Source organism: Ambystoma mexicanum, chromosome 5q, assembly GCF_040938575.1.
Source record: "Ambystoma mexicanum isolate Mex_15411 chromosome 5q, UKY_AmexF1_1, whole genome shotgun sequence".
In the NCBI taxonomy this organism is placed as follows: domain Eukaryota; kingdom Metazoa; phylum Chordata; class Amphibia; order Caudata; family Ambystomatidae; genus Ambystoma; species Ambystoma mexicanum.
This window is the reverse complement of record NC_090933.1, coordinates 950,867,998-950,892,172: the sequence shown is the minus strand read 5'-3', so window position 1 is coordinate 950,892,172 and position 24,175 is coordinate 950,867,998. Positions and strand designations below refer to the sequence as shown.

General features: G+C 46.2%; 1 protein-coding gene across 1 annotated transcript in view; it reads right to left on the bottom strand.

Moving 5' to 3' along the window:
• The window catches only part of DCAF13 (DDB1 and CUL4 associated factor 13), a 675,264-nt gene that overhangs the window by 18,024 nt on the left and 633,065 nt on the right, over positions 1 to 24,175 (bottom strand). Inside the window, exon 10 of the mRNA XM_069621473.1 lies at positions 10,527 to 10,690. Coding sequence (XP_069477574.1) covers positions 10,527 to 10,690 — 164 coding nt within the window. The remainder of the gene's footprint in view (positions 1 to 10,526; positions 10,691 to 24,175) is intronic.

Sequence of the window (24,175 nt, the reverse complement as noted above, 5' to 3'; positions counted from 1 at the left end):
TGTGGGGTAAGGAATAGGCTTAGGTGGGGGGGGGTCTCCACCCGCAATTTCAAACAAAAATACGACCAAAAAGAATTTGGTCGAATAGGAAAAGGTAAATTTTTTCAGTCAAAAAGACCTAAAACATTTTGGTTTTGGTATAGAGCAGTATCTTCTTCAGTTTTCATAACTGCAGGTCGGACTCTCTCCAGTATTTCAAAGCCCAGTGGGAGGAAGTCCAGACCCGTCTCCACTAGGGAATTCTGAACTTCAACTCTATTACAGGGGCGATCAAGACTTCCTCGCCTGGAGTTGGATGAGCCGCGTTTGTCGATGGCTCTTCTTTCTCATCCATTTCATAGGCAGCGTTAATCAGTGTTTCATGCTCCAAGATTATGTCAGAGTATGTAGAGAGATTCATTAGAATACGAGTATTCGCATTCAACATCTCTTGTTTAATTATTGGCTTCTTGGTAACAATTTTAGGAGGGACTAGAGTGGGGTATTGTCTCTGCTTGAATTTTGCAGCTGTCTGTAACGATGGTAGAGACACATTTCGTAGAAACGATCTTGATCCATTAGGATGTCCTTTTTTTGGATTTGGCTGGTTTTTTGACATTTTTGTTGTTTTAAAGTAACATTCCATCTCCTTGGTTCCTGAAGTTCGCTATTCCCAAAGACTAGCTAGAGTTCATCGTCTATACTAGCAGGCTTTTGATATTTTGATTGGGGAGCTTTCTCTATGTCAGGTTCATCGGTATTTCCGATGTCTCCCACACTAGCCGCTACATCCTGTGCCTGTGTTGCGGTCAATACAAGGTTGTCCTCCTGGGGCTCCTATTTTGATCATTTCCATTTCCTTTGCGAGTGATGTCACGGCCGTGATCATGTTGTGGCAGAGTCCAGGGACCCGCAATAGGAAACTCCGACTCCAAGACTTCTACTAGTCTGGGGCAGGTTGGGAGGGAAGTGTGAGGGGTCTCACCAGAAGGCCCCGACTCCAGAGGTCTCAAAAGGGTCGCTTTTTTCCAGTGTGAACCACTTAATTTGGTCTATGATGGAAGCCATCAATGTAGTTTTCTCCGCTACTTCACCCATCGCTAGGTCAAATAGTCCGGCTTGCCACTGTGCAGTCAGCTTGGCTTCTTTATCAGGCCTAGACTGCACAGCTCTGACAAATGACTCCAGATATAACAGTCTCGTATGCACCATTGCCAGGAAAGTCGCTTGGTCTTGGATTGCGTCGTTAAGATTTTCGTATAGCTTTAGGAATAGATTCACTGCTACCGTTAGCACCGCCATTACTAGGTTCTGCAGTTGCACATGATCAATCCCTTCATTTGACCGTGCATGATAGTCCTCAATGAGACTCGATGACCGATTCAGGCGTGATTCGGAGGAGTTTGATGTAACTGAAGTGGCTGAGGGCGTGTTTTGTAATTCGGGATTAGAGGAATTAAGGTTTGGTGCTTCTTGCAACCAGTGAGCCGTCCCCAAAGGCTCTCTTAGGTCGCCTACTTCTTCTGGGCCACTGGGACTATCCACAGGGAGTCCAGCTTCTTCCCTCATTGCCAGACAAGGGGGTAATGGATTTCTGCTGGGGTCTAGTAAGAAGTGGTCCATGTTGGCCAGCAACACAGGTGTTGAGGTGTTAGTCCTGGCATTATCACTCAATCTATGCTAATGACATCTCGTGGAATTTAAGGTTGCTGCATCTTGAGCTAATGCAGGCTCCAATGCCACATGTTGGCGTTCTAAAAGCGCTCCAGGAGAACATGGCGACAACAGGGTAATTATATCCTTTGGCGTCTCAGGGGGAGGCACCACAGCATATTCTGGAGAATTGGGTCAGTTGAAGACTGCCTCAAGGTATGAATAATCGTCCTCCCACGTTGATGCCTCAAACACCGGGCCTTACCTTCCCTAGGCCTATCAATTTGATCTGTCATAAGGCATGATGGTTACTCCAGTTGTGTGGCTCTCAGATCCCCGGTCACGTTCCCTTCCGCTCGATAAGCCGGGTCCAAGTCTTTATATTGAAAGAGCCTTTTATCAGAAGCCTTTGTCTTCAATACCTTTAGGGGATTGGCAATTGCCGTCGGAGATGGAGAAGGAGGCCCTCCTGGGGGGTGAGGAGGGGAGGAGGAGGATTGGGGTAGGTATGAGTTGCGAATATAGTTGCTGGGGAGTCAATATGGGAGAGTCGATAAGGAACAGTCGAGTTCCTGATTCACGTTCCCCTTCCCCTTGCCCCATCCTCATGTTCATTTCCCCCCCTCTTTGAGCTCATTTGTGGTCCCATTCATGCTATTCCCGCTCCGCTCTTCCCTGCACCCTCTTTGAGCTTATGGGAGGGGCTGCAACAGTGAATGAACAGGGTCAACCACCCCTGCGTTCCCCGGCACCATTTCTTCCCGCACTTTCGCCAGTTTCCTGCTACATGTTCATGACACTGCCATTATTGGGGGGAGGGGGGTACTGGGCTCACACTTTAATCAGCAGTTTCTTTTTCTATCAGCACAATTAGAAATACAGTGGTCAACAGTTTCCAGAGCAGTTTCCACAGCATGCAGTAGTAATTAGGCAATAGGATTGCAGCGTTGATCTTAGTGAGGAGTCTTACCTCCACCACAGATCCAAAGGTTTCCTCACCCGCTCTCACTCCTCAGCCTGCACGGACTGCAGTGACTGCAACTGTCACTGCGACACACTCCACAACAGTGCAGCTATGCAACCAGCCTTACCTAAATCTTCCTCCGGGGGCGTTGATCAAGGGAAAAGAAAGTATTGCGGCAACGGAGGCTCGGGTTATCTCAAGGTGAGCCGAACAACACTATTCACTCTTTGCTGCCAAGTTACTACATCTAACTTACATAATATTGAAGACCTACACAGTATAGAATATTATGCATATAGCCAAACTGAATGGGATAACACTAAAAATGCATATACCTAAACTAACACACATACCATTGATAATGGGAAATATTGTGCAGGTAATTTGACAATTGGTACTGTGATGAGGAAGATCACTTGCCAGCAACTGAATGAGCGGTTACGTTTTCAGATGCTCGCGGTTGGTTTGAAGCAGACTATAAATGCAACGCAGGAGTTGTACAACGGTTCAAGACGGAATTTAAACTCAAGCTCTAACAACAGCATCATAGATGCGAGAATAAGAAAGCCGCCCCCCAAAGAGGACAATCTGTAAGCCGAACCGAACAAGAGACGAAGCGCATAAGCAGAAAGGGCGACCGAGGAGAAGCCTTAGTTTGCAGCGAGACTGCAGACCCCGCAGGACGCCAGACCGCTGCCGGATCCTCCTAGCAGACAGCTGCCTGGCGGCAGCACAGACTGCAACGAAGGAGGCAAGCAGGTATGCAGGCCGCCCAGGATTTGTAGGAGGTCCGGGACGCCAAGGGGAGCACGAAGGAGCTGGAGAAGCAGGGTCTGACTATGATGGACCGAAAACTGTTGTGTTTGGCAGGAGATTGAACCAAATGAAGACATGTGCGAGTCTGGGACCCCGCACCCAAAACCACAAGGGTCTGGGACCTAAAAACAAATAAGTGACGTTTATCTACATTGGTGAGAGGGTCTGGGATCCTGAACCAAACCAGTGACATCCAAATGCCCCTATTTTAACAGCAGGGTCTGGGACCCTGAAAAACATAAGGAACAGTAAAATACTTTCAAAGGTATCGGACCCCGAAACAAGTGAGGAAGAATTATAGACCTGGAGGGTGGTGAACCACGTAATACAACATGGGAAACCAAGGTCTTAGACCAGGAGGGTCCGTGACCCTGATGGATAACCAAATAAAGACGACCACGTGTTTGAAAGGGGAACCAAACACACCACCTGACATATTGAGCCTCACACCCTTATAAGAGACTATAAATAACAAGACCAAGAAGGACGGAAACTACAGGAATCATAAGCCTGGTATCAGAACATGCCAGGTTGCTAGGATATGGAAACGGCAGTTGATAAACAGTTCCTCATAAATTCTATCATCCAAAGAAGCCTAGGGGAACTAACTATAACCCCAACATTAGGGAGCTTTGCTTGGGGACCAAAGCACACCACATTAAGAAGTTGGAACTGTGAAAGCAAACAAACAGCTCCCTACCCAATATACAGAGACTCAAAATAAGAAAGACGCTAGGGGAAAGAGTACATCCCCAAGTTTGGAACTTTACCTTTTTGGACTTTAATTTTGCAACCCTCTTTCCGATCACTGAAACTGGGACCTTTTCAGTTGCTTGAAAACAAAGAAGACTTTCTTTTGAGAGGAGAACAACTCTGCACACTTACATTAGTTTGTTAGTTTTAGGGACAGAACTAGGGGTTTTGGACACGACAGTGACATTTTAGTTTCAGACTTCCTGACAATCTCATTGGTTTCCTTTGAGGTAGGGAAACCCCTCTCCCTTCGGGACAGAGGAATTTTCCTATCTATTTATTACCAATTAAGGTCTCTATACAAAACTGCATAAGCGTTGTGTCTGAGTCTTACTTCTGCACCCTTACACCACCCAGTCATGGCTCTTCTGCTCACAGAACTGACAGTTAATATTCCACGTTCATCTTCTTTGTATTTTTAGTTCCCAGTTAGATTTTCAAAATTATTCCTTTCCTTTCCCTCTTTCAGAGTTGCCTTTTCCCATGCACACTTCCTTCACCTCCGATAGCAAACAGGCTATATCTCCTATTCTGTGCGTGACATTTGAGAGAGAAAACCCTCAATCTCAAGGAGAGCTCAAGAGTCTTAATTGAGAACTTTGTGGGGCCTAGAGAAGTCAGTCCCTCTCTCGCCTTTCCACGACCCTCCTCAATAACTCAGGCGCCTGAAGACTCAGTTAGTGCTATCGATTGTTGACTCCTACTGGCTAAGGTCTGGCTTCGACTAATGAGGTTTTCCTCAAATGCAGGCTCAACGACTCCCTCAAGGACTTCCAAATTTTCCATACTCCCACCAAAGGTAAGTGTTCTACTTGGGATTGAAGTCCTGCCTTGCAATCACCCTGTAGGATTCAGCCGGTTTCATTCACGCCCGTCACTGTCTCTTTCTACTCTACCTACTTCCTCAACATTAACTCCCCCTAATAAACGTCTGTCCCTTCGATGTTTCATTCCTCGCTTCAGTTACATGCAATTTCATCGAATGAAAAAACTACTAATGAAATTTTAACTAATAACTACTAACACCAAAATAACACATTTCTTTTGCAATGTTTTTGTGAGGGTTCCCCTCACAAAGCCTGCCCTTTTTTATTTAGTAATACTTTTCCCCACCCCGAAAACCACTACTCCCACTTCAAACCCAATTGTTAGTTTTCTCTAAAAATCTTTATTTTTGTTTGTCGATTTTTCAATCGTAAAAATTTCATTTGTTTTTTTCTATTCGATATAATCATTGCATACCCTCCTGTCTCCGGCCTACACCCTTTGATGTGAGCACTCCTCACTTCTACTCCTCCCACATTATTTACTCCTCCTCCGACACTATGACCATGCCACCTACCACCACTCTTCTACCAGTACTACACTGGTTATACCAACAATTACTCCTCCAACCACCACCACTCTCCTCCCACCACCACCATCCTTCTACAACTATCGCACTATGAAAACCACTATTCTCCTACTCCCACCCCACATGCCAAACATCGCAAACACCATTCTTTCAATCTGTATCAATCAATTCCACTCCTCACAATACCCTCTTCAACCCATGCAGCACTCAAACATGCACACTCAAAATTCAGCACCACTTTCATTCCTCAGACAATACCTCACCAGACAAAACTCTACTTCACAAGCCGCCACTTCTTCCTTTCTCCTTCTGATCTCTAGGTGCAGCTACACCTCCACTGCTGTCCTCGCCCGAATAACTCACATTTCCCTTGTCCTGTCCCTTGCTTAAATACCCCTTCTCTTGTGCTATTTGGCCATCTCCTCCCAACTAATCTACTGCTCTTTATCTCTCAGGGAGTGTATGTCCTGTCTGCAAAGGGAAGTCTTTAAATGGGGTTAAGCCCCTTCCACTTTCTTCCAGCGGGTCTGCAGGGGAATTGTAAGGGTTTTGCTTAAAGTTTGATACATAAGTTCATAAAGAGGAGCATGAGGTCGGCCTTCCCCAAGGTAAGTGCTTCCACATGGGTGGGGGGTCTGGGTTTCTCATGCGAGTCTCTGGAGATCTAACTGGCTCCCTCTCGCCCGTTGCTGCTGGGCTGCAGAGCAAAGTCTCTCACAAGCTGAGAGGAATCGGTCAAGGGCGAAAGTTGTGAGTCCACTTCTGAACAGCATGAGTCTCTCCACCAGTGATGCTGCTTGTGAGAGGTTGCTCTATGATAAAGGGGTGCAGATGTCTGATGTGTTGCTCGGCTCTCGTAGGGCGCTGGATGATTTCTCACTCTGCTGGTTCACATGTTCAGAATTCTAGAAAAGACAAACTCTGGTGTGCATGGTGGTTTTGAGGCAAGCCTGGAGACAATCAATAGTCTGCAAAAAAAAACATACGGCACCAGGAGGGGACTTGGATTAGGGTGTTCTCAACAGATACAGCCCTCATGGGGCTAGCTCTGGCTTTTTCCATGCAGCTTCCCCCTTCCATTTCCCTCGACAAGCCCAGTGTACTGGACTCGTCACATAACTCCACCATTTCCTTCACGTCCTTCCCTGGCCCTGGCTGCTGGCTAACCGACCCTTATCCCCCAGATATTGAGTTGCCTCTTAAACCTCTGAGACATAGGTAAAAAAGGGGAACAACGGTGCAGAGTAGAACCTCTTCAGGGAGTCCTGGCATCACAACTGTGGGCATTGCTATTTCATTCCCCAAGATATGGACGTTAACTAACTGTCGACATCTCCATTTATGCATACAACAGGAAGCAGGGAATTAGCCTGGAGGTTTTTAGTTGTTACCAGGGTGTATCAAATGGAGTTTCTTTTCTTCCCTAGCCAAGAGGGGGCTTTGGAGCTCAGGCCTCGCACTCATGTCTTGAACTAGTGCAGAGAGGTGGAACTGTTGATCAGTTTTCTCCATTGTACATATTGCCCAGAGTTTTTCAAACTCCGGATCCATTTGTGATGACATGCCCTGAGATCTTGTGGGGCAGCGATATGAAATATTCCCCCTGTTGCCACATAGCAAGGGGTTGCCCTATTTACTTTTGAGTGCAGGCAAGTCTGTTCTACGGCCTTGCTTAAGTTGTCAAAAGGAATATGGTAAATCTGCTTCATAGTATTAGGTCTTCTGGGAGATTTGAGATAATGAAACATCTTGATTTCCGGACGCTTTCCCCCACATGGATATGGACCCTCGCAATTTGGTATGCACGTCCCGGGAGGATAGCTCTGCAGCAACGTGCTCGCCTTGGAAACAAGACGACACGAAGCAACACAGGTTTCATCCCCGAGTCTGCGCTTAGAAACCTCTGGGTATTAAGCAGGTTATAAATACGCAACAAAGACATATTTCAGTAACAGCATCTCAATGCCCTGGGCTGTGTGAGCGTTTTAAAAATACAAATAAATAAATACAAATAAAAAATCCATTCCCCATTAACATGTAGCTGCGCTCTCCTTTTATTGCCGATAAGGGGAAGATATTAATTCTGTCCGGATGGAGTTATTAATACTGCGGAGTCCAGCAGAGGCCAAACCATCTTTCTGCAGACTCAAACAGGTATCCAGAACACCAGCCTCTAGAATGTTTCCTAGTGCATACAGTTGCCTGTGTCATGAGCACCCCTTGGCTAGCCTCCCTTCACCCTTTCTGGGGCTTGAATTGCTTTCCAGATATCCAGAATTTGGGAACTGATTGACTGGGTCCCTCTCCTCTTCACCGAGACCACTCCACCCTTTTATTTCCTTTCCCCTTACAGGTCATCTAGCTCAGGCCACTGATGAAACAATACTTCCAGAGCAGATTTATTTCTTTAGGGGAGGTACCTTCTTCCACCTCGGTGGAGTCATCCACAACCAGGTATGGTGTGACCATTTCTGTCTTAATGTCTCCCTTGGTGATATCCGGCATAGCATGAAAGTGGTGCCCTCTCTTCATGTGGGTTTTCTGGGAGAACCTCTTGGTTTGCACTTTCCCCAGCAACCCATTCAGTCAACCATCAGCACTTGGGGGCCAGGACTCCGCAGGTATGGCCTCTGGTCTTTCCTCTCATCTGGCACAGACATTTGGCTCTCCCATCTTTTTAGCAGAGATATTAGCCCTCTCAAACTGGCTTCTCCTGCGATCTCGGTTGAGACAGTAAGTCTCCAGTGCCCTCTCAGGTTTCTCAGGTGCTATGTTTGGCGTTTATTCCTCTGGGAAAACATTCAGGTGCTTCCAACCTGGACCGGTGTTCAGCAGTTCTCTCTTTTTAGCAACTTTACCTCCAATTATATGCCCCACCAAACATTTTGCTTTTGTGCTCTGTGCAGACTTTTTCCAGTGAAGTGAAGCCTTCAGCTTCATACCACCGCACTTTTGAACATTGTTATGGGGAAACTGACAAGTCCGTAAGGCTGTTAGTACTTTCACCTCTCTTGTTACATGTGATCTATTTTTATGTGCAACTTTTTATCATTGCACAATGCACCTTACAATGCAGTGGAATTGGGTTTCTTTTGTATGACCTTAGACTACAAAGGGGATTTTCTGGTTATTAAAGATGTGCCTAAACACAAGCTGGTGGCATTGTATTTGTAATACTTTTTGTTAGCTTTACTCTGACTATTAACTGTGGCTAGTGTCCCAACATGGCCATGCCACAAGGTTTTTGAGTCCTCCACAGCACCTGCGGTTCCCTGCAGTGCGTTGGTTGACTGCCGTGTTCCTCCTCCTGTGTTAACCCCAACCCCCCTGCCCCCAAGGTGAGTCCTGTGGTGCTCGGCTGCTCTGCTGTTGGCTGTGCCTCCTTCGCCCTCACTCTCTCTTTCCACCTCTTCGCATCCTCTATGATGCTCTCAATGTCTCCCATATTCTCTAACTGCTACCCTATCTCCTATCCTATCCCTCTCACTAAGTTGGGTAGCAAGACGTTCAAGAGAGGCATCCCGGTCTCCAACCCAGGCCTCCCTATCGCGGATACCTAAATCAATGCTTCCTCTAGACAGACTCTCACTGATACCCTCTTTGTCAGTGATCTAGCCTTGTCACACATGACCTTAAGCAATCCATGAAGTGAGCCCACTATCTTCAGCTGCAATGCCACCACCATCTGTTGCAATTCCTTTGCTCAGGCTAATTTCCTATTCAAATATGTTCTTGTTTCCCCAATAATACACAAATGCAAGATTCCGATTACCCCTTCTGATGTGTGCTGTGACTGCCTGGTTGTCAAATGCCAATACCTAAACACATTACTACTTTTCATCCATGTCAATCATTCAGTTCTTGTGACTCACTGCAGATGGACTTCTCTAGAGTGGAAGGGCTAAGACTATTTCATTCCTCATTCTGAAGTTCACTTTCCTATAGGAGGGTCAGTCTTTCATTTCATCCGATTATGCATGGGCATGTTTGTGCTAAAGCCTTACTCCTCACACACATGGTGGGCTGGGACCATTTTATTCTTTCTCCCCAGTTGTGGATAGCCAAAGTTGTAATCTGGGTCTAGTCTGTATAAAGGGTTTGGTTAAGTATTTATTTTGTTTGGCTTTCATTGAGGAGACCTGCTCGGACTGCAAAATGAAATATATCAACGACTTAGGCGTTGTTCTTTCGGCTTAGGCCAAAGTGCCTTCTATTGTGTTAAGACAGAGAAACTAAAACATGCTTTTGTTAGGAAGCACTGTGTTAGGATGCTCGATTTATTCTACTTTGAATAAAAAACAAATTAGTTGAAGTCTTTCAATTCTACTTTGAGCAACTAAGTGGGCTATGAAGAGAGGCCCATGAATTGAAGAAGCTTCCAAACACTCTGCATAGCCTCGGGCCTAACCCATTACCGTCCTTTGCCAAACAGGCAAAAGCTTACTTCCTGCTCTTATTGGCTTTTTCATATCCTCAGCTTGAATTGTCACCAACCATCTGCTTTTACTAGAATTAATGCCATACAAAAATGCCCCCCTGTTTTCACTTCTACTCACTGTATCCCTCCTTGCAGGCACATATGGCTTGCAAAGCATATTCCTTTTCTCTCATTTGTTAATTTGGAATATACTGCACTATTTAGGTTTTGCATGTGGCCCAAATAAAAATAGCACACCACTTCAACAAATACTGTGATTTCACAAAGTAGGTCCACTCTAGAAAATGCTCACTCTTGCAAATGATACTCAATACAAACCTTCTATGTAATTAAACATAATAAATGACAATTTATTGTGGTTAATGAACTGTGAATACGTTTTAGGCAGGAATAGATTGGACCGGAAAAAGTAGGTGCCTAGTTCTGCAGTGCACAAAAGACTGGTAAATTGCTGGTATCTGAGGCAGAACATTTGTGGGGTGCAGGGAGATCTGGCATTACAGTTGATGAAACAACTTGTTCTAAACTCAAGCACCATCCTAACCAGAGAAGCATAAAAGAAAACATACTTCCTGCGTCGAGCTTCCCTCATGATGCGCTGTTCCTTCGCCTGGCTGTAGATGATTTTCGGTAGATGACGGTGACGAGAGATGCGTTTGATTTGTGGGTGGTGCTTAAATTTCTCCTTGAGCTTTTCATTGTAATTCAGGGCTGCTCGCTCTCGTGGGGCAAGCTGAAGGAAACACAAGCATGAACATAAAGGTGATTATATCATTACCAGCTGTGGTCACAACAACAAGATCATCACTACAGTAGTAAAATTAATTCTCACCACTACAGTATTCTGTAAACAATTTGTTACACACAAAAACAATAAAATAAAAAAAAGAAATCAACTCCATGTTACTTGAGGGAGGCAGTCACAGAAGAGATGTATATAATGTAATGAACCAGCCAACATTGCAAGGTGCCAAAGAGTAGAACAGAGGAGTGAGCTCATGACTTGTGTACACTACTTCATAAACAGGTATCCCTTCACCATCCCGAATTTGTAATAAACTTAAATTAAACATTCAACTTTTTTTTTTTAATATAGAATTGTAAGCTATCAAAACATAAGTCATCAACAGAATGTATGGTTGTGCACTGTAAGCAGCTCCATTTATTCGGTGCTGGAGATTACTTTTTCAGGGAGAAGTGGGAGAAATGCTGGTAAGAAAATAGAAAATGTAAGGTGTTTCCATGTATTATCGGATTGGCCCTTTACCTGTTCTGCAACCAGTATGAACACTTTAGAAAGCTGTAGATTTCCCAAGACAGCGTAGTAGCCAAACAGTAACACCTGGATTGTTACTATAATAATCCTTGCCAGTCTGACTAATGATCTGACAAATGTTACTTACCAAGGAATAGTCTTTGTGAAGCTTACACTTGTCCATAGTTACATGCTAGGAAAAATCTGCCATCCAGTGGTTTGTCTCAAGTAGTTGTTTACTTTCAAAGAAAAAGACAGACATCAACAGGGGCATTCCTGTCATATCATCCCTATACTACATGTGCAAGTACCCACAAGACACCAAGTAAATGCCCCAACATTGTTTTCAAAGAAGTGTGACCCTTATATTGTAGACAGCCATTGCACATGTTTAACCTACATACTTGTTTACACTAGAAAAGACATCTTACAAGAATGTACATGGACACATTCCTCGCCATAATCGTATTTCTGATGCTTGTACCTGCTTAGATTTACATGCTTTGCATAGACCGACAAGTATAAACTGCAGAGTATTGCACATGATGTTTTCGAAGTTCGAAAAGGGACGTCGACAAGGTGTGTCCGTAATTTTATCGCTAGTGCGACGCCCACTGTACCCATGATCTCTCACGCATCAAGGCCCCTCTGATTATTTGTTTCTGACAAGGGGGAGTGTAAGGTGTAAGCGTGGAGTGTAGACAGACCATGAGGTGTGAAAGATCTAGGTTTTCTCAAGAACCTTCAACTCCAAGAGGGGAGAAAGGGTGGGCGCATGTGAATCTGACTCGCCTCCTCTCCCCCTCCTGCCCCTGATCATTCTATTGCATCTCCTCTCTCCTTGCATCTCCTCTCTCAGCATCTGATCTTGCAAACATCTTTTCCTCCAAGGTCCACACTCTACGTCAAGACATTTTAAGCTCCCCTTCTTACTCTCCCCCTTCCCCACCTCCCACTATCCCATCCACTACCATGTCTATTTTCTCTCCTGTTACTCAATTTGAGGTTTCTCTTCTCCTGTCTAAAACCCACCCAACTGCTGCTCCCTCTGACCGCCTTCCCACCTCTCTCATCCCCAAAATGTACCCTCTCCTTATACCTTACTTAACCTCCCTTTTCAACACCTGTCTGGCCACCTCTACCCTTCACTCAACCTTCAAGCATGCAACGCTCATCCCAATTCTAAAAAAAAAAAAGCCTTCAGCCAACCCCTACTTGTCCTCCAACTTTCACCCCATCTCTCCCTTACCCTTCCTTTCAAAACCCCTTGAACGCCTTGTCTACTCACAACTCTCTGCCTTTGTCTCCAGCCTCTCTCTTCTCCCCAAGACCCAATCTGGATTTCGCCCCTACCACTCCACTGAAACCACTCTCACCTCTGTCCTCAACTCCCTCCTCTCTGCCCGCTACTCTAAATACATCGATTCTTATTGTTCTTGACCGGTCAGCAGCCTTTGACACTGATCACCCTCTACTTCTCGACTCTCTCTCTTGCTTTGGCATCAAAGGCTCTGTCCTTAACAGGTTCACCTATCTATCTAATCGCACCTTTGCAGTCTCCTGGGGTAATTACAGTGTCCCCCCAAGGTTCTGTGCTTGGCCCTTTTCTCTTCTGACTCTATACCTCTCTCCTAGCTCCAATCATCTCTTCCTTTGGAGTTTCTCACTACTTCTATGCCGATGACACCCAGCTCTTCCTCTCCTTCTCTTCCTTCACCCCCGATATTCATCTTAACCTCTCTTCCTGCCTCTCTGCTATCAAATCCTGGATGTCCTCCCACTTTCTCATCCTAAACACTGACAAAACCGAAGTCTTATTCTTTCCGCGCTAATACCCTCCCTCCCCCCTCCTTCATTCAATCTCTTTCCTCCCTCCCAGCTCCCCATTTGCCCCCCAATACCCCAATCTTGGCCTACACTTCGACTACAACATTTCCTTTACTGGCCACATCTCGCTCACCTCCCGTACCGGTCGCTTCCATCTCTTTAACATTCGCAAAATCCGACCCCTCCTTACCTTTCACGCCACTAAACTCCTAATTTCCTCTTTAATCTTCTCTCTCCTCTTCGGTCTCCCTTCCTCACATCTAACCACCCTTAAATCCATCTACCACTCTGCCATCCGTTCTCTCCATCTTCTCTCCTCACAATTCCATTTCCTCTTCTCTCTCCTCATTGGGCTGGCTCTCCTTTCAAAACCAACTCAAATTCAACTTCCTCTGTCTGGTCTTCTAATCTCTCTATGACCTTGCCCCACCCTACCTCTCCTCCCCCCTCTCATTCTACTCTCCCCCTCGCCCACTCCGCTCTGCTGACCATTTCCTACTCACTGTTCCACCCGCACCGTGCGCTCCTTCCCGCTTCCGTTGCTTCCACCTCCTTGCTCCTCTTCACTGGAACCGTCTCCTTCTCCCTATCCGTTCCACCACCTCCTACTCTTCCTTCCGCACTTCTTTAAAATCCTACCTTTTCCATTCCCCAACCTGACACCTCTCTACTGTTCTCTCGCAACTGTCCTGTCCTACACATGCTTACTTTTATGAACACCTGGTAAATTGTTCTATACATTGTTCTCAGTTATTTGATTCATAACACATTAGGTATTGCTTGTATTGTATTCAATATTGTTTCATGTAAAGTGCATTGGCTTAAAGCACTATGCAAAATCCAATAAATACAAATCTAAGCAGATACAAGCATCAGATATAAGATTAAGCGGAGTAATGTATCCCTTCTAAGGCTTGAAGATCTGCCTAGAATCACATGCTTTGCATAGATTAGCAAGCAGTACTTGTAGAAGAAGGTTCCGCTGCAAAAAAGATGTTTCAACACTGCTTGTCCCACCTGTCTATCACCCTTACAATGCATTTCTAGACAGTAATGGGTGAAACTGTGTACTGAAAGCCAAATGGAATCTAGGGGCACATTTGCTATGAATGCTAGAGTTAATCATGTGCCCCGAGTTGAGTGTGCTCTGGGCTTGAATGAGAACGTTCTCTTAACAAGAGAATAGCAAAGTAGGATGCAGTTGACAATCCATTTAGAAATTACCGCTTTAGAGATAGAATCCCCTTCTCTTCCAGTGGCTACAGATGCAAAAAAACCAATCTGTTTTTCTGATAGGTTTAGTCATTTGAAGGTAGAACAGGACCGCGCTTCGTACATCTAGTGTATGAAGGCTTCTTTCTGCTGTTAGGATTTTAGGAAAAATGCAAGGAGTTCTATAATTTGGTTTATATGAAATGTAGATCTACATTTCAGTGAAAATAGAGGGCGAGTGCGTAGCACCACTTTGTCTTTGTGGTGAATCACAAAGGAGTCTTGTACTGCTATGGCTTGGAGTTTACCGACCCTTCTGATAGACGTAATGGCTATACGCAAAGCTATCTTGTATGTTAGATGTTTAAGGCTGGCTTTGTGCATAGGCTCGAAGGGGGCACCCATGAGCCTTATTTGTACAATATTGAGGTCCCAGCTGGGAGTAGGATTAGAAATCGGAGGGTATAGTTTTCTTTTTTTAACACCCTGCATGAAGGCTTGCACTACTGGCACTTTCCACCAGAAAATGTTGCTCTGCGATGTGGTGCAAGCAGAGAGCTGTCAAGTGTACCTTGAGCGAGTTGAAGACTAACCCTGAGTCTAACAAGCATTGCAGATTTTTCTTTTTTTTAAATTTTTTTTAAATTAATTTTCAAACCAAACAATACAAACCAAACTCGCAGTGCATTTTACAACAATTCAAGGATTAATTACTTGATCATGGCCATTGCTCCCCCCTCCCACCTCCCTCATGAGCCTATTTACACCTTGCACTCTGTATTAGCTGGCCGTGGCGGGGTCTCACTTCCCGTGGATTCTGTCAGATCTTGCATTGTTCCAAATAATTCTGCTACTAGTGACCTCCATGCCATCAAGGGTCCCGCTTCTTCCTCCCCCCCTGCCTTACTCGCCTCCTGCCATACCATCGTTTCAGCCTCCGCCCATTTCTGCAACTCCTTCCACCACACCTCTACCTGCGGCTTGTGACACGTTTTCCAACCCATGACAATCCTTTTAGCAAGCACATATGCTAAATCTTTCAGTTTCCCAACATGTTTAAGTTTCTGTGATCTGGGGAACCCTACCAGCAAGCAGGCCCACGCTGTGTCTATGATGATAGTGACCCCCTTTTCCGCTAGTTTCTTTGCCACTTCACCCCAGAAACATCCATTTACTGGGCATGACCAAAACATGTGTGTCATGCCAGCATTTTCCTCATCGCATTTGGGACATGCCCGTCTTCCAGTATTTGCAAACCTGGATAATCCGCAAAGGTGTCATGTATGCTCTGTGCGTTACATACAGTTGTATTTGTTTTAATCTCGCATTCCTAGACACCTTCTTGTGGTATCCTAGGGCACGTTCCCACATCCCATCTTCTATCGGGGCTCCCACTTCCTCTTCCCAGTCTAATCTCAATTGTGTCAGCTCCTTCCCGACCTTAGTCATCACCATCTCATACAGCCTAGAAGTCTCGTGCCCCCCTTCCGATATATCATATATTGACCCCATGATAGCATCAGGTTCTTCTTCCAATACCGTTTCAGGCCACGTTTTCCGAATTCTTTGTACCATTCTATGATATGTGATACATTGGCCTGTATGTAGCCCCGCTTCATCCCCAAGCACCTCGAAACCCTTAATGGTTCCCCCTTGCCACATGTCTCCTAGCGTTACCAGCCCCACCGATTCCCAGTGAGCCCTGATAGTCACCCTCAGCTGCGCATCCACCCCCGCCAATGCAACCAGCGGTATTTGCGTGGAGCATGGGAATGGGTCTTCCATCATACGGCATGCCCTACGCCACATCTTCCACCCAAGCATCATTTTAGGACGCTCTCTCATTTCAGACTCAGGCAGCCAGATTATCTCTTTCAAGTGAAATGGGGCACAATCCTGCCCGAACAACCGTAGTTCAGGGGTCATTTCATCTGAGAGCCATTTGGCCACATATTGCAGCTTGCTCGCCACATAGTAAACCTTGAAATTGGGCAGTTTAATCCCCCTTTTTCATAAAAGTTCTGTAGCTTCCATAGCGCCACTCTGTTTTGGGTACCGTGCCACAGGAAGTCCCTACACATACTGTTTAATTTAGCAAAGAACTTCTTAGGTATCATGTATGGAATATTACTAAAATAATGCAGGAGCCTAGGTAGGACCACCATCTTCAGCATTGCACCTCGTCCCATCATTGCCAGGGGCAATTTCACCCAGAAATTCATACATTTCTCGATTTTCACAATAGCTACCTCAGTGTTATGCTTATGCTCTCCCGAGATATCGAAAAGAGCTAACCGCCCATGGTATTTGTAGCACTGGTAACCATCCCACAGGGGTTCCATTGTAGCTGCCCAACGGAAAAATGCTAGATTTTTGAGGATTAACCGCTATCCCGGATAGCCCTGCATACCTCTCCATCACCTCCAGAATATACTGGAGATTCTCTTCCGGGTACCTCAAGTATAGTAGCAAATCATCCGCATATAAGGATATCAGGTGTCGATCCCCCCCTATCTCAATACCTATCGTATCATATTGTTGCCTGAGGTATATTGCAAGGGGCTCCAGGGCTAGAATATAAAGCATCGGGGACCAAGGGCATCCCTGCCTGGTGCATCTGCTGAGTTGCCATCTTTCGGATATTACTGATCCTGTTCGAACTCTGGCTAGCGGCTCGCTATATAGCATCTTCGCCCATCTAATGTAGCCGGGCCCTATCCCATACCCCTGCAGGGCCGCCAGCAACCACGGCCACTTGACCGAGTCGAAAGCCTTTACCGCGTCTAAAGACAATCGCCGATTCTCCTTCGGTCTCACTACCCCATTCGATCACCCGTCGGAGTCGCCTGTGATTCTGGGTTATGTTCCTATTCGGGACATAGCCCGTCTGGTCAGGGTACACTAATTTGTTAATTACTCTGCGCAATCTATTAGCTAGGACAGCTGTCAATATTTTGCTGTCCTGGTTCAGCATCGACAAAGGTCGGTAAGAGCCACAGCTATCCGCAGTGATTCCGGCAGCTGTCCCACCTCAAACGCTTCATTAAGCATTTCAAGCATTGGGGGGAGCACTTCCTCTCGATATACCTTATAAAATTCACTCAGGAACCCATCCGCCCCCGGGGTCTTACTGGTAGGCAACTGTCTCACCACTTCTTCCAACTCCTCCTAAGTGATCGGTGCGTCTAGCTCCTCCCTTTCCTCCCCACTTATCTTGGCCAGTCCTATATCTTCCAGTGTTTCCGTTATCTCTTCATGGCTGCGGCCTTCCTCATCCCCATATAGCCTCTTATAATAGTCCGCAAACTCTTTGTTAACTCCTTCTTGGGTATCTACTACCCCACCATCCTCCCTAGTTATAATTCTGATCGGGGGTCTAGGAGTTTCACTCTTATATAGCCATGCAAAGAGCCGTCCCTTTTTATCCCCTCCCGCATGCTGTTTCTCTATATACTTTTTATAGTTTAGATTGCAGAGCCTCCCCCAATGCTCCGCACATTCCTGCTGCAGCTTAAGAGCCCGCTCCTTGTCTACACTCTCATCCTGTAAAGCTCTTTCCAGTTCCCTTTCCGTTCTTTGCAGGGCAGCCAGGACCCCGCCTTGCAGGCCCTTTGATTTTGCTATGGCAACCTCCCGCATCACTACCTTGAAGGCTTCCCATAATGTACTTGCCGAGTCAACGCTACCCGTATTCACCTCAAAGTAATTAGCAATCTCTTCCCGTATGTCTTCCCTAAAAACTGGGTCCTTGAGTGCCTCTGCTCGGAGAAGCCACGTCGGAATCCGTGCTCTAGGGGGGCAATATTGCCACCTGAGAACCAATGGCGAGTGATCTGAGAGGACCCTCACCTTATATTCTATCTGAGTAATTTCTGTAATGACATCCGATGTGGCGAAGACATAGTCCAGCCGCGTATGTAACTGCTGCGGGGCGGAGTAATGCGAATATTGCCTTCCACGAGGGAATTGTGTCCTCCACACATCTGCCAGACAAAAGTCATCTAACAGTGTCTGCAGCGCTTCAGCCGCTGGGGCGGGTCCTTCAATCTTGCCATCCGACCTATCCACCTTGGGGTTCATTACACAGTTAAAGTCCCTGCCCCAGATCACCGCACTACCCACGCACATACTAAGGTTGATGCAGAGTTCTAAAGTATGCTGCCGTGTTTTGGTTGGGGGCATATTTATTTACAATACTCATCTCCTTATTCTCCACCAGCCCCCTCAATATGACCATCCGTCTCCGCCACTTTCTGTAATAGGTGGAACGGGACGTGCGGTGCCACCCAAGTAAGTACTCCTCTAGCATAGGCAGAGTACGATGAGCCCACCACAATCCCTTTCCATTTCTTCACTACCATCTCCATCTTTTCCCGTGTCAAGTGTGTCTCCTGCAACAGTGCAATATCTATCTTCTGCCTTCGCAGATACAGCATGACCTTGTTCCTTTTCAAATTCAGACCCCTGACATTCCACATGATTATTTTAAGATCGCCCATGGCTCGGTAAACATCCTCCTTCTCCCCTCCAGCCAATCCCTCCCGCCCGCGCAATATAAATCCAGCCACCCGGCTCTTCTATATAGGCTCATGTTCAAACTTAAACTCCCAACAACTACATACACACCAAGCTCCCCCATTCCCTCCCCTGCCCCCACCCTACCCTTCCCCAACAACACCCTCCCCAACTGTTGCCCAGCTCCATCCCTGGATCTCAGGCACCCCCGCATCTAGCCCTGTCTCGCACAAGCCTGTGCTCAGTAGGGTAAAGTCGCCCTAGTGACCACTCAACTACTAATTCTCAGGGGTAGGTTGCTTCGGGTATGCTGTGATGTTGGCGGACACCTTCTCTATTGTCCCGCCCTTACGGAAATATTCCGGGATCTTCTCTCTGTCTTTATAGTTGAAGATCCTCACAATTATTGGTCTCGGCGGGGCTCCGGGTCGTGGTTTCCTCATCAGGGCGCGATGCGCACGTTCCACCGCAAACCCCTGTGAGAGCTTGTCTGCTCCAATCTCCTGGAGGATCATGTTCTCCACGTAGTTAGTGGGGTCCTGGCCTTCTTCCCCCTCCGGCAGGCCAACCACCCGAATGTTATTTCTCCTCGCCCTTCCTTCCGCCTCCTCCACCCGATTCTCGAGATTGGCAACCTGCTGTTTTAGCACGTGGACCTCTTTTGCGTTATTTGTGCTGACCTCTGTATTGGTCTTCACTGCGCTTTCCAGACCACTGGTTCTCTCCGCCAGCGCCCTAACGTCTTGTCGTAGCAGGGTGAGTTCAGTTCCTACCGCATCTATTTTGTTCTCTAGGGCTGTCTGCAGGTCCGCCATTGCTGAGCCCCATTTGGTGCTCATCTCCGCTATGGACGCCAGGATCTGATGTTTGTCCCCTTCTGGGGCTTCTTCCGCAGGAGTCCCGACCGTGCCCTGCGCCAATGTGGTAGGGTTCCTCTGCGCCTTCGCGAAGACCTCCATCGTCGGCTGTTTGGTCTTGGTTCTCAACCCTTTAGCCGACATAGCGCCACCCCATTTACGTATCCGGATCAAGTTATGCGCTGTTGTGGAGGCACCACCAGGTTCTCAAGTTGTTGGTTGTAATCTCCCAACTTGCGCTAATGCTACGGTGCGTGCGATAGCTTCCAGGTGGATTGTGTCCTCCCACGTGTATTCACATATACAATCCTTGTTGGCGCATATAGTGCAGGCAGTGTTTGGGTGCACCTTGAGGGTACGTTAGGCCCGTTCACTAATTAGTCATTAGTCCATCCTTTGTAGCCTCCCAGTGCCTTATTGAAGGATACTGGTCATTTGCAGCCTGCTCGTTCGTTTCTTGCAATCAGTCAACTGTCTCCAAGTAGAACTGCCATTAAGCACAATCTGCTGTCACGCGCCCTGCGCCCCCTCCAACTTGCTCATACCTCAATGAGCGATCGCGGGCCTGTCCGTTATCTGCCCTGCGGATCTGCAGAGCTTACAAGAACAGCTGATCGCGGCAGGCAACGCTCGCCGCGGGATTTCTCCGATCCGCACCGCGGGTCGCATTGTATGCGCGGCTCTCCGAGTTGCAGGGCCCGGTTACTCTCCCCACCTCCGGCACAGTCCGATGCAATCTGTTCGCATCCGCCACTATTTGTTCCGTGCCCACGGGCACGGTGTTGTCAGTATGTTGCGATCCATCCACAGTGCATCCCGGCAGAGACACACTTTCAATGTGCCCCCGGTAGACAACCGGAGCCACAGCTGCACATGCGGAACCAGCTCGTTCCCGCAGTTGTGTCCCAGCAGATCAGCCGGCAACTGTAGCCATCCGCTGGGGCAGCCGCTCCATCACGGGGATGCGCTCCTCGGGATCCCTTTGTTCTCGGCCGCCACCGCCATCTTAGCGTTCATCCCACGGCTGGCTTCGGGAAACAAAGTGTCTAATCAGCCACTCCAGAGCTTCGGGCGCACCGTCCGCTGGCACACGTTCTGCCCAGTGCCTTCACACGCCTCCTCCAATGTTTAAAGCTGCGTTCAGAGGCAAAAGATGTGCATTTCTACGTCAGATAAATACGCCGGATCACGGATTCACAGCCTATTCCATGGCTGCCTAGCCATGCCCCCTTGCAGATGGTTAACTATGTCTGAAGGTGAACATGATTGAGAGAGTGATTTGCACCATAAAACACAAACCGCCACCATTTGTTAAAATAGCAATGGCGTGTGTTGGGTTTATGTGCCTCTAAGGATTTCCATGCACCTGTGGTCCATGTTTAGGTGACTAATTCTAGGACCACAGGAGCCAAGCAGGGGAGGAAGGATAGCTCAGGAGCAAAGAGTTTGTCTTGGAAGCAAGACAACAAGGCGCAACAATGGATCGAATCCTGATCCCGAGCTTGAAAACCACTCGCTGGTATAAGCATGTTATAAATGAACAAATAAAAAGCACAAAAAAAGCTGCTAAGTTCAATGTCTGAGGGCACGGGTGGAGTGTTGTCCCCCTTGATTTTGAGTTAACAGATTGCCCGGACAGGGTAGCTTCTTGGAGGACACTGGAACATTATCTGAAGGTGAGAGAATCAGGTTTGTTGTGCCAAATAGGAGCCATCAGGATCAATGTTACTTGTTCCAAGTGTAGCTTGTGTACTATTTTGTTCAGAATAGGTGTTGGGGAGGTGGGAGGGTTCGTGGGAAGAATCTGCAAATCTTCCTCACCAACTCATTAGTAGTGCATTCCCCCTGGAGCCTTTTTGGGGAAACCTGGATGGGTAATCTGACATTGTGCGTTCTCCTGTGTAGCAAAGAGGTCCATTTCTGGGAACCCCAAGTTTGAAAAGACGTTTTCTAGCAAGTTTGTGTTTAGTTGCCCGAGGGTAGCATCGTACCTTTGCTCAGCATGTCCGCTTGTGCATCGAGTTCCCCTTGAAAATGTGCTACTAGAAACGTGTTGTACTTTAGTGCCCACAGCCAAACATTCTGGGCTAGTGTGGACAGCCCTGGAGAATGTGTCCCCCCCGAACCCATGTTTGTTTATATAAAACATGGCTGTGCTACTGTCTGTTAGGCCTGCTTTGTGCGCTAGCAGAGTCCTGAAGGCTTGGAGTGCTTTCAGGCCTGCTAGCAGTATCTTGTCAGTGTTTGTATCCACACCCCGTGAGCAGCGTTGTGGAGGAAGTGAGCTCCCCACCCTGTTATTGTGGCGTCTGTCGTATTAGTGGTTTAGTTTGCTGGTGTGTTGAAGGGTTTTCGCTTCGTCTCTGGACCACCATTGTAGTAACTGAACCAGGGGTTGCTAAACTACCGCTAGATCGTCCCACATACCGCTCGCTTGGGATCATTGTTTCGCCTGCCACTCTTGCATTAGATGCATGTGCAGTCTGGCGTGTTTCAGTAGGCAGATGCAGGAAGTCATCATTCCCAGAAGGTGCATTGCCTTTCGTACCGTCACCAGACGACCAGCTAAATACTGGAGGTGTTTGAAACATGTTTTGGACCCTCTCAGAGAGGAAGACTAGCCATTGTTTGTCTTGATTAATGCCCTCAGAAACGTTATTTTTGTTGCTTATTAACATTTGGTTTATTACAAACCTTTGTTTAAAATTCCTAAAAACCAGTATCTTCTAAAATCCATTTTCAAAATTCATCATTTTTACAACCATTTCATTTGTGTACATAAAATAAGATCAGTCAACACCTAATCATAAACAAACACCAACGCAGATCAAAGAAAAAAAAAAAGTAGTAACATAACATTATTATACACCAACATCAATCCCTCACGGTCTAGATCTAGATCTTGTTAGTCATATGGAAACGTTGTGGCTAATTGATCTGAAATATCTCGGCCAAAAATGTCATTAGGGCTAGTGTTATCAGTAAATTTCCACCTGATGAAACCAATCTCCACCAGTCTTCTGCCCCATGAATCCAGTTCATTTCAATAAAGCAGCCTATATATCTAGTTCTGATCAGCATTAGTCCGGGACAGAACATTGTAATATGTTTCAGGGATTCTTTGGCCTGGATATTCAAACATAATCTACAACTGAAGTTTCCTTCCTGTTTCTTATAGGTTGTCAAAATTTGCCTTGTTGGAAGAATATTTAGATGCAACCTCATAAATCGATCCCTCAATCTCTGGCAAGGGAATCTCGCTAGGTACAACATTATAAGCACTGGCTTCTAGTCCCGAATCAGCATTTAGCCAGTCTTTATTTTTAGTTTCAATTGTCAGAATCTAGTCATGTTCAGACTATTGCTTTTTCACAAGGTTCGGGTTCCACCATAACATTTCTTCAGTTATTCCTAAACTATGTAAAATAGTCATACATTATCCTTTCCAGATGTTTAACAGTTAAGATCGCTCACATGAAAGTTCAGCAGCCACAATCGGGTAAGGGAACGCAGGAGGAGACGATACATTTCTGGAAAAAAACTCAGGGTTTTACATACCGTTCTAGCGTATAGTGATATTAGGCTTATTGTAGAGGTCGGTAATCCCCTCGGTAGGTGTAAAATCCTTCTCTAAAACATACCACCCTGCAGGGTTGCCCATATTTTTTTATGGAGTGAAAAAAGACCTCCCCAGCATAGGTCAATATTGGTGTAACTTTTGCTTTAAAATAAGTTAAGCACTGGAGTGAAAAAAAAAGTCCCGTATTTTTTGTGGATCAAGTCTCCCTATGCCGTCAAATTCTTCATTTTCATATGGAATTCTCTGCAACGTAGTGAATAATTTACGATGCAGTGCATATGTGCACCATCGAGGAGACCTTGGTAAGTTCATGGTTTCCCAAGTGCCATTTGAAAGATTTGGTTCTCTGGCCCCTATTGGATCTGAACATCAAGATATCAGTTTTAGGGACATTTATAACTAGCCCATTCTGGCCATTTATCCATATAGGAGGCCTATGGGAGTCTGGTCAATCAAGACCAGATCATCTGCATAGAGTATCTATGATAATCTCGGATCACCCATTCTCAGAGGAAATGATCTAATACAATTTAGACTCTCAGCAACATCCCATAGGAACAAATTGAAGATAGTTGGCACAAGCGTGCAGCCTTGTTTCAGCCCTTCAACAGTACCTATTGTTTTAGACAAAAGACCTTGTGCACTGAGCCTTATCTGGATTTTAGTATCTGTATATAAAGACTTCATTGTTAATAATAGGTCAGGCATCCCCACGACTACAGCATTGACCATAAAAGCTCTCTATACTATCAAAAGCCTTTCTCAGATCTATAAATGTCAAATAGATCTTGATTTTTAAAGCCCTCCAAGTTTAAATCCGTTCGGACCCCCTTCACAAAACCCGTTGGTCTGGGGTCAAATCTCTTGTCTTTAATCCATCTTTGAAGATGATAAAAGAAAAGCTGTGAATAGTTTGCCCAGTACATCCAAAGTAGCGAACTTGTCACACGCTGATAATAAATCATCGAATTA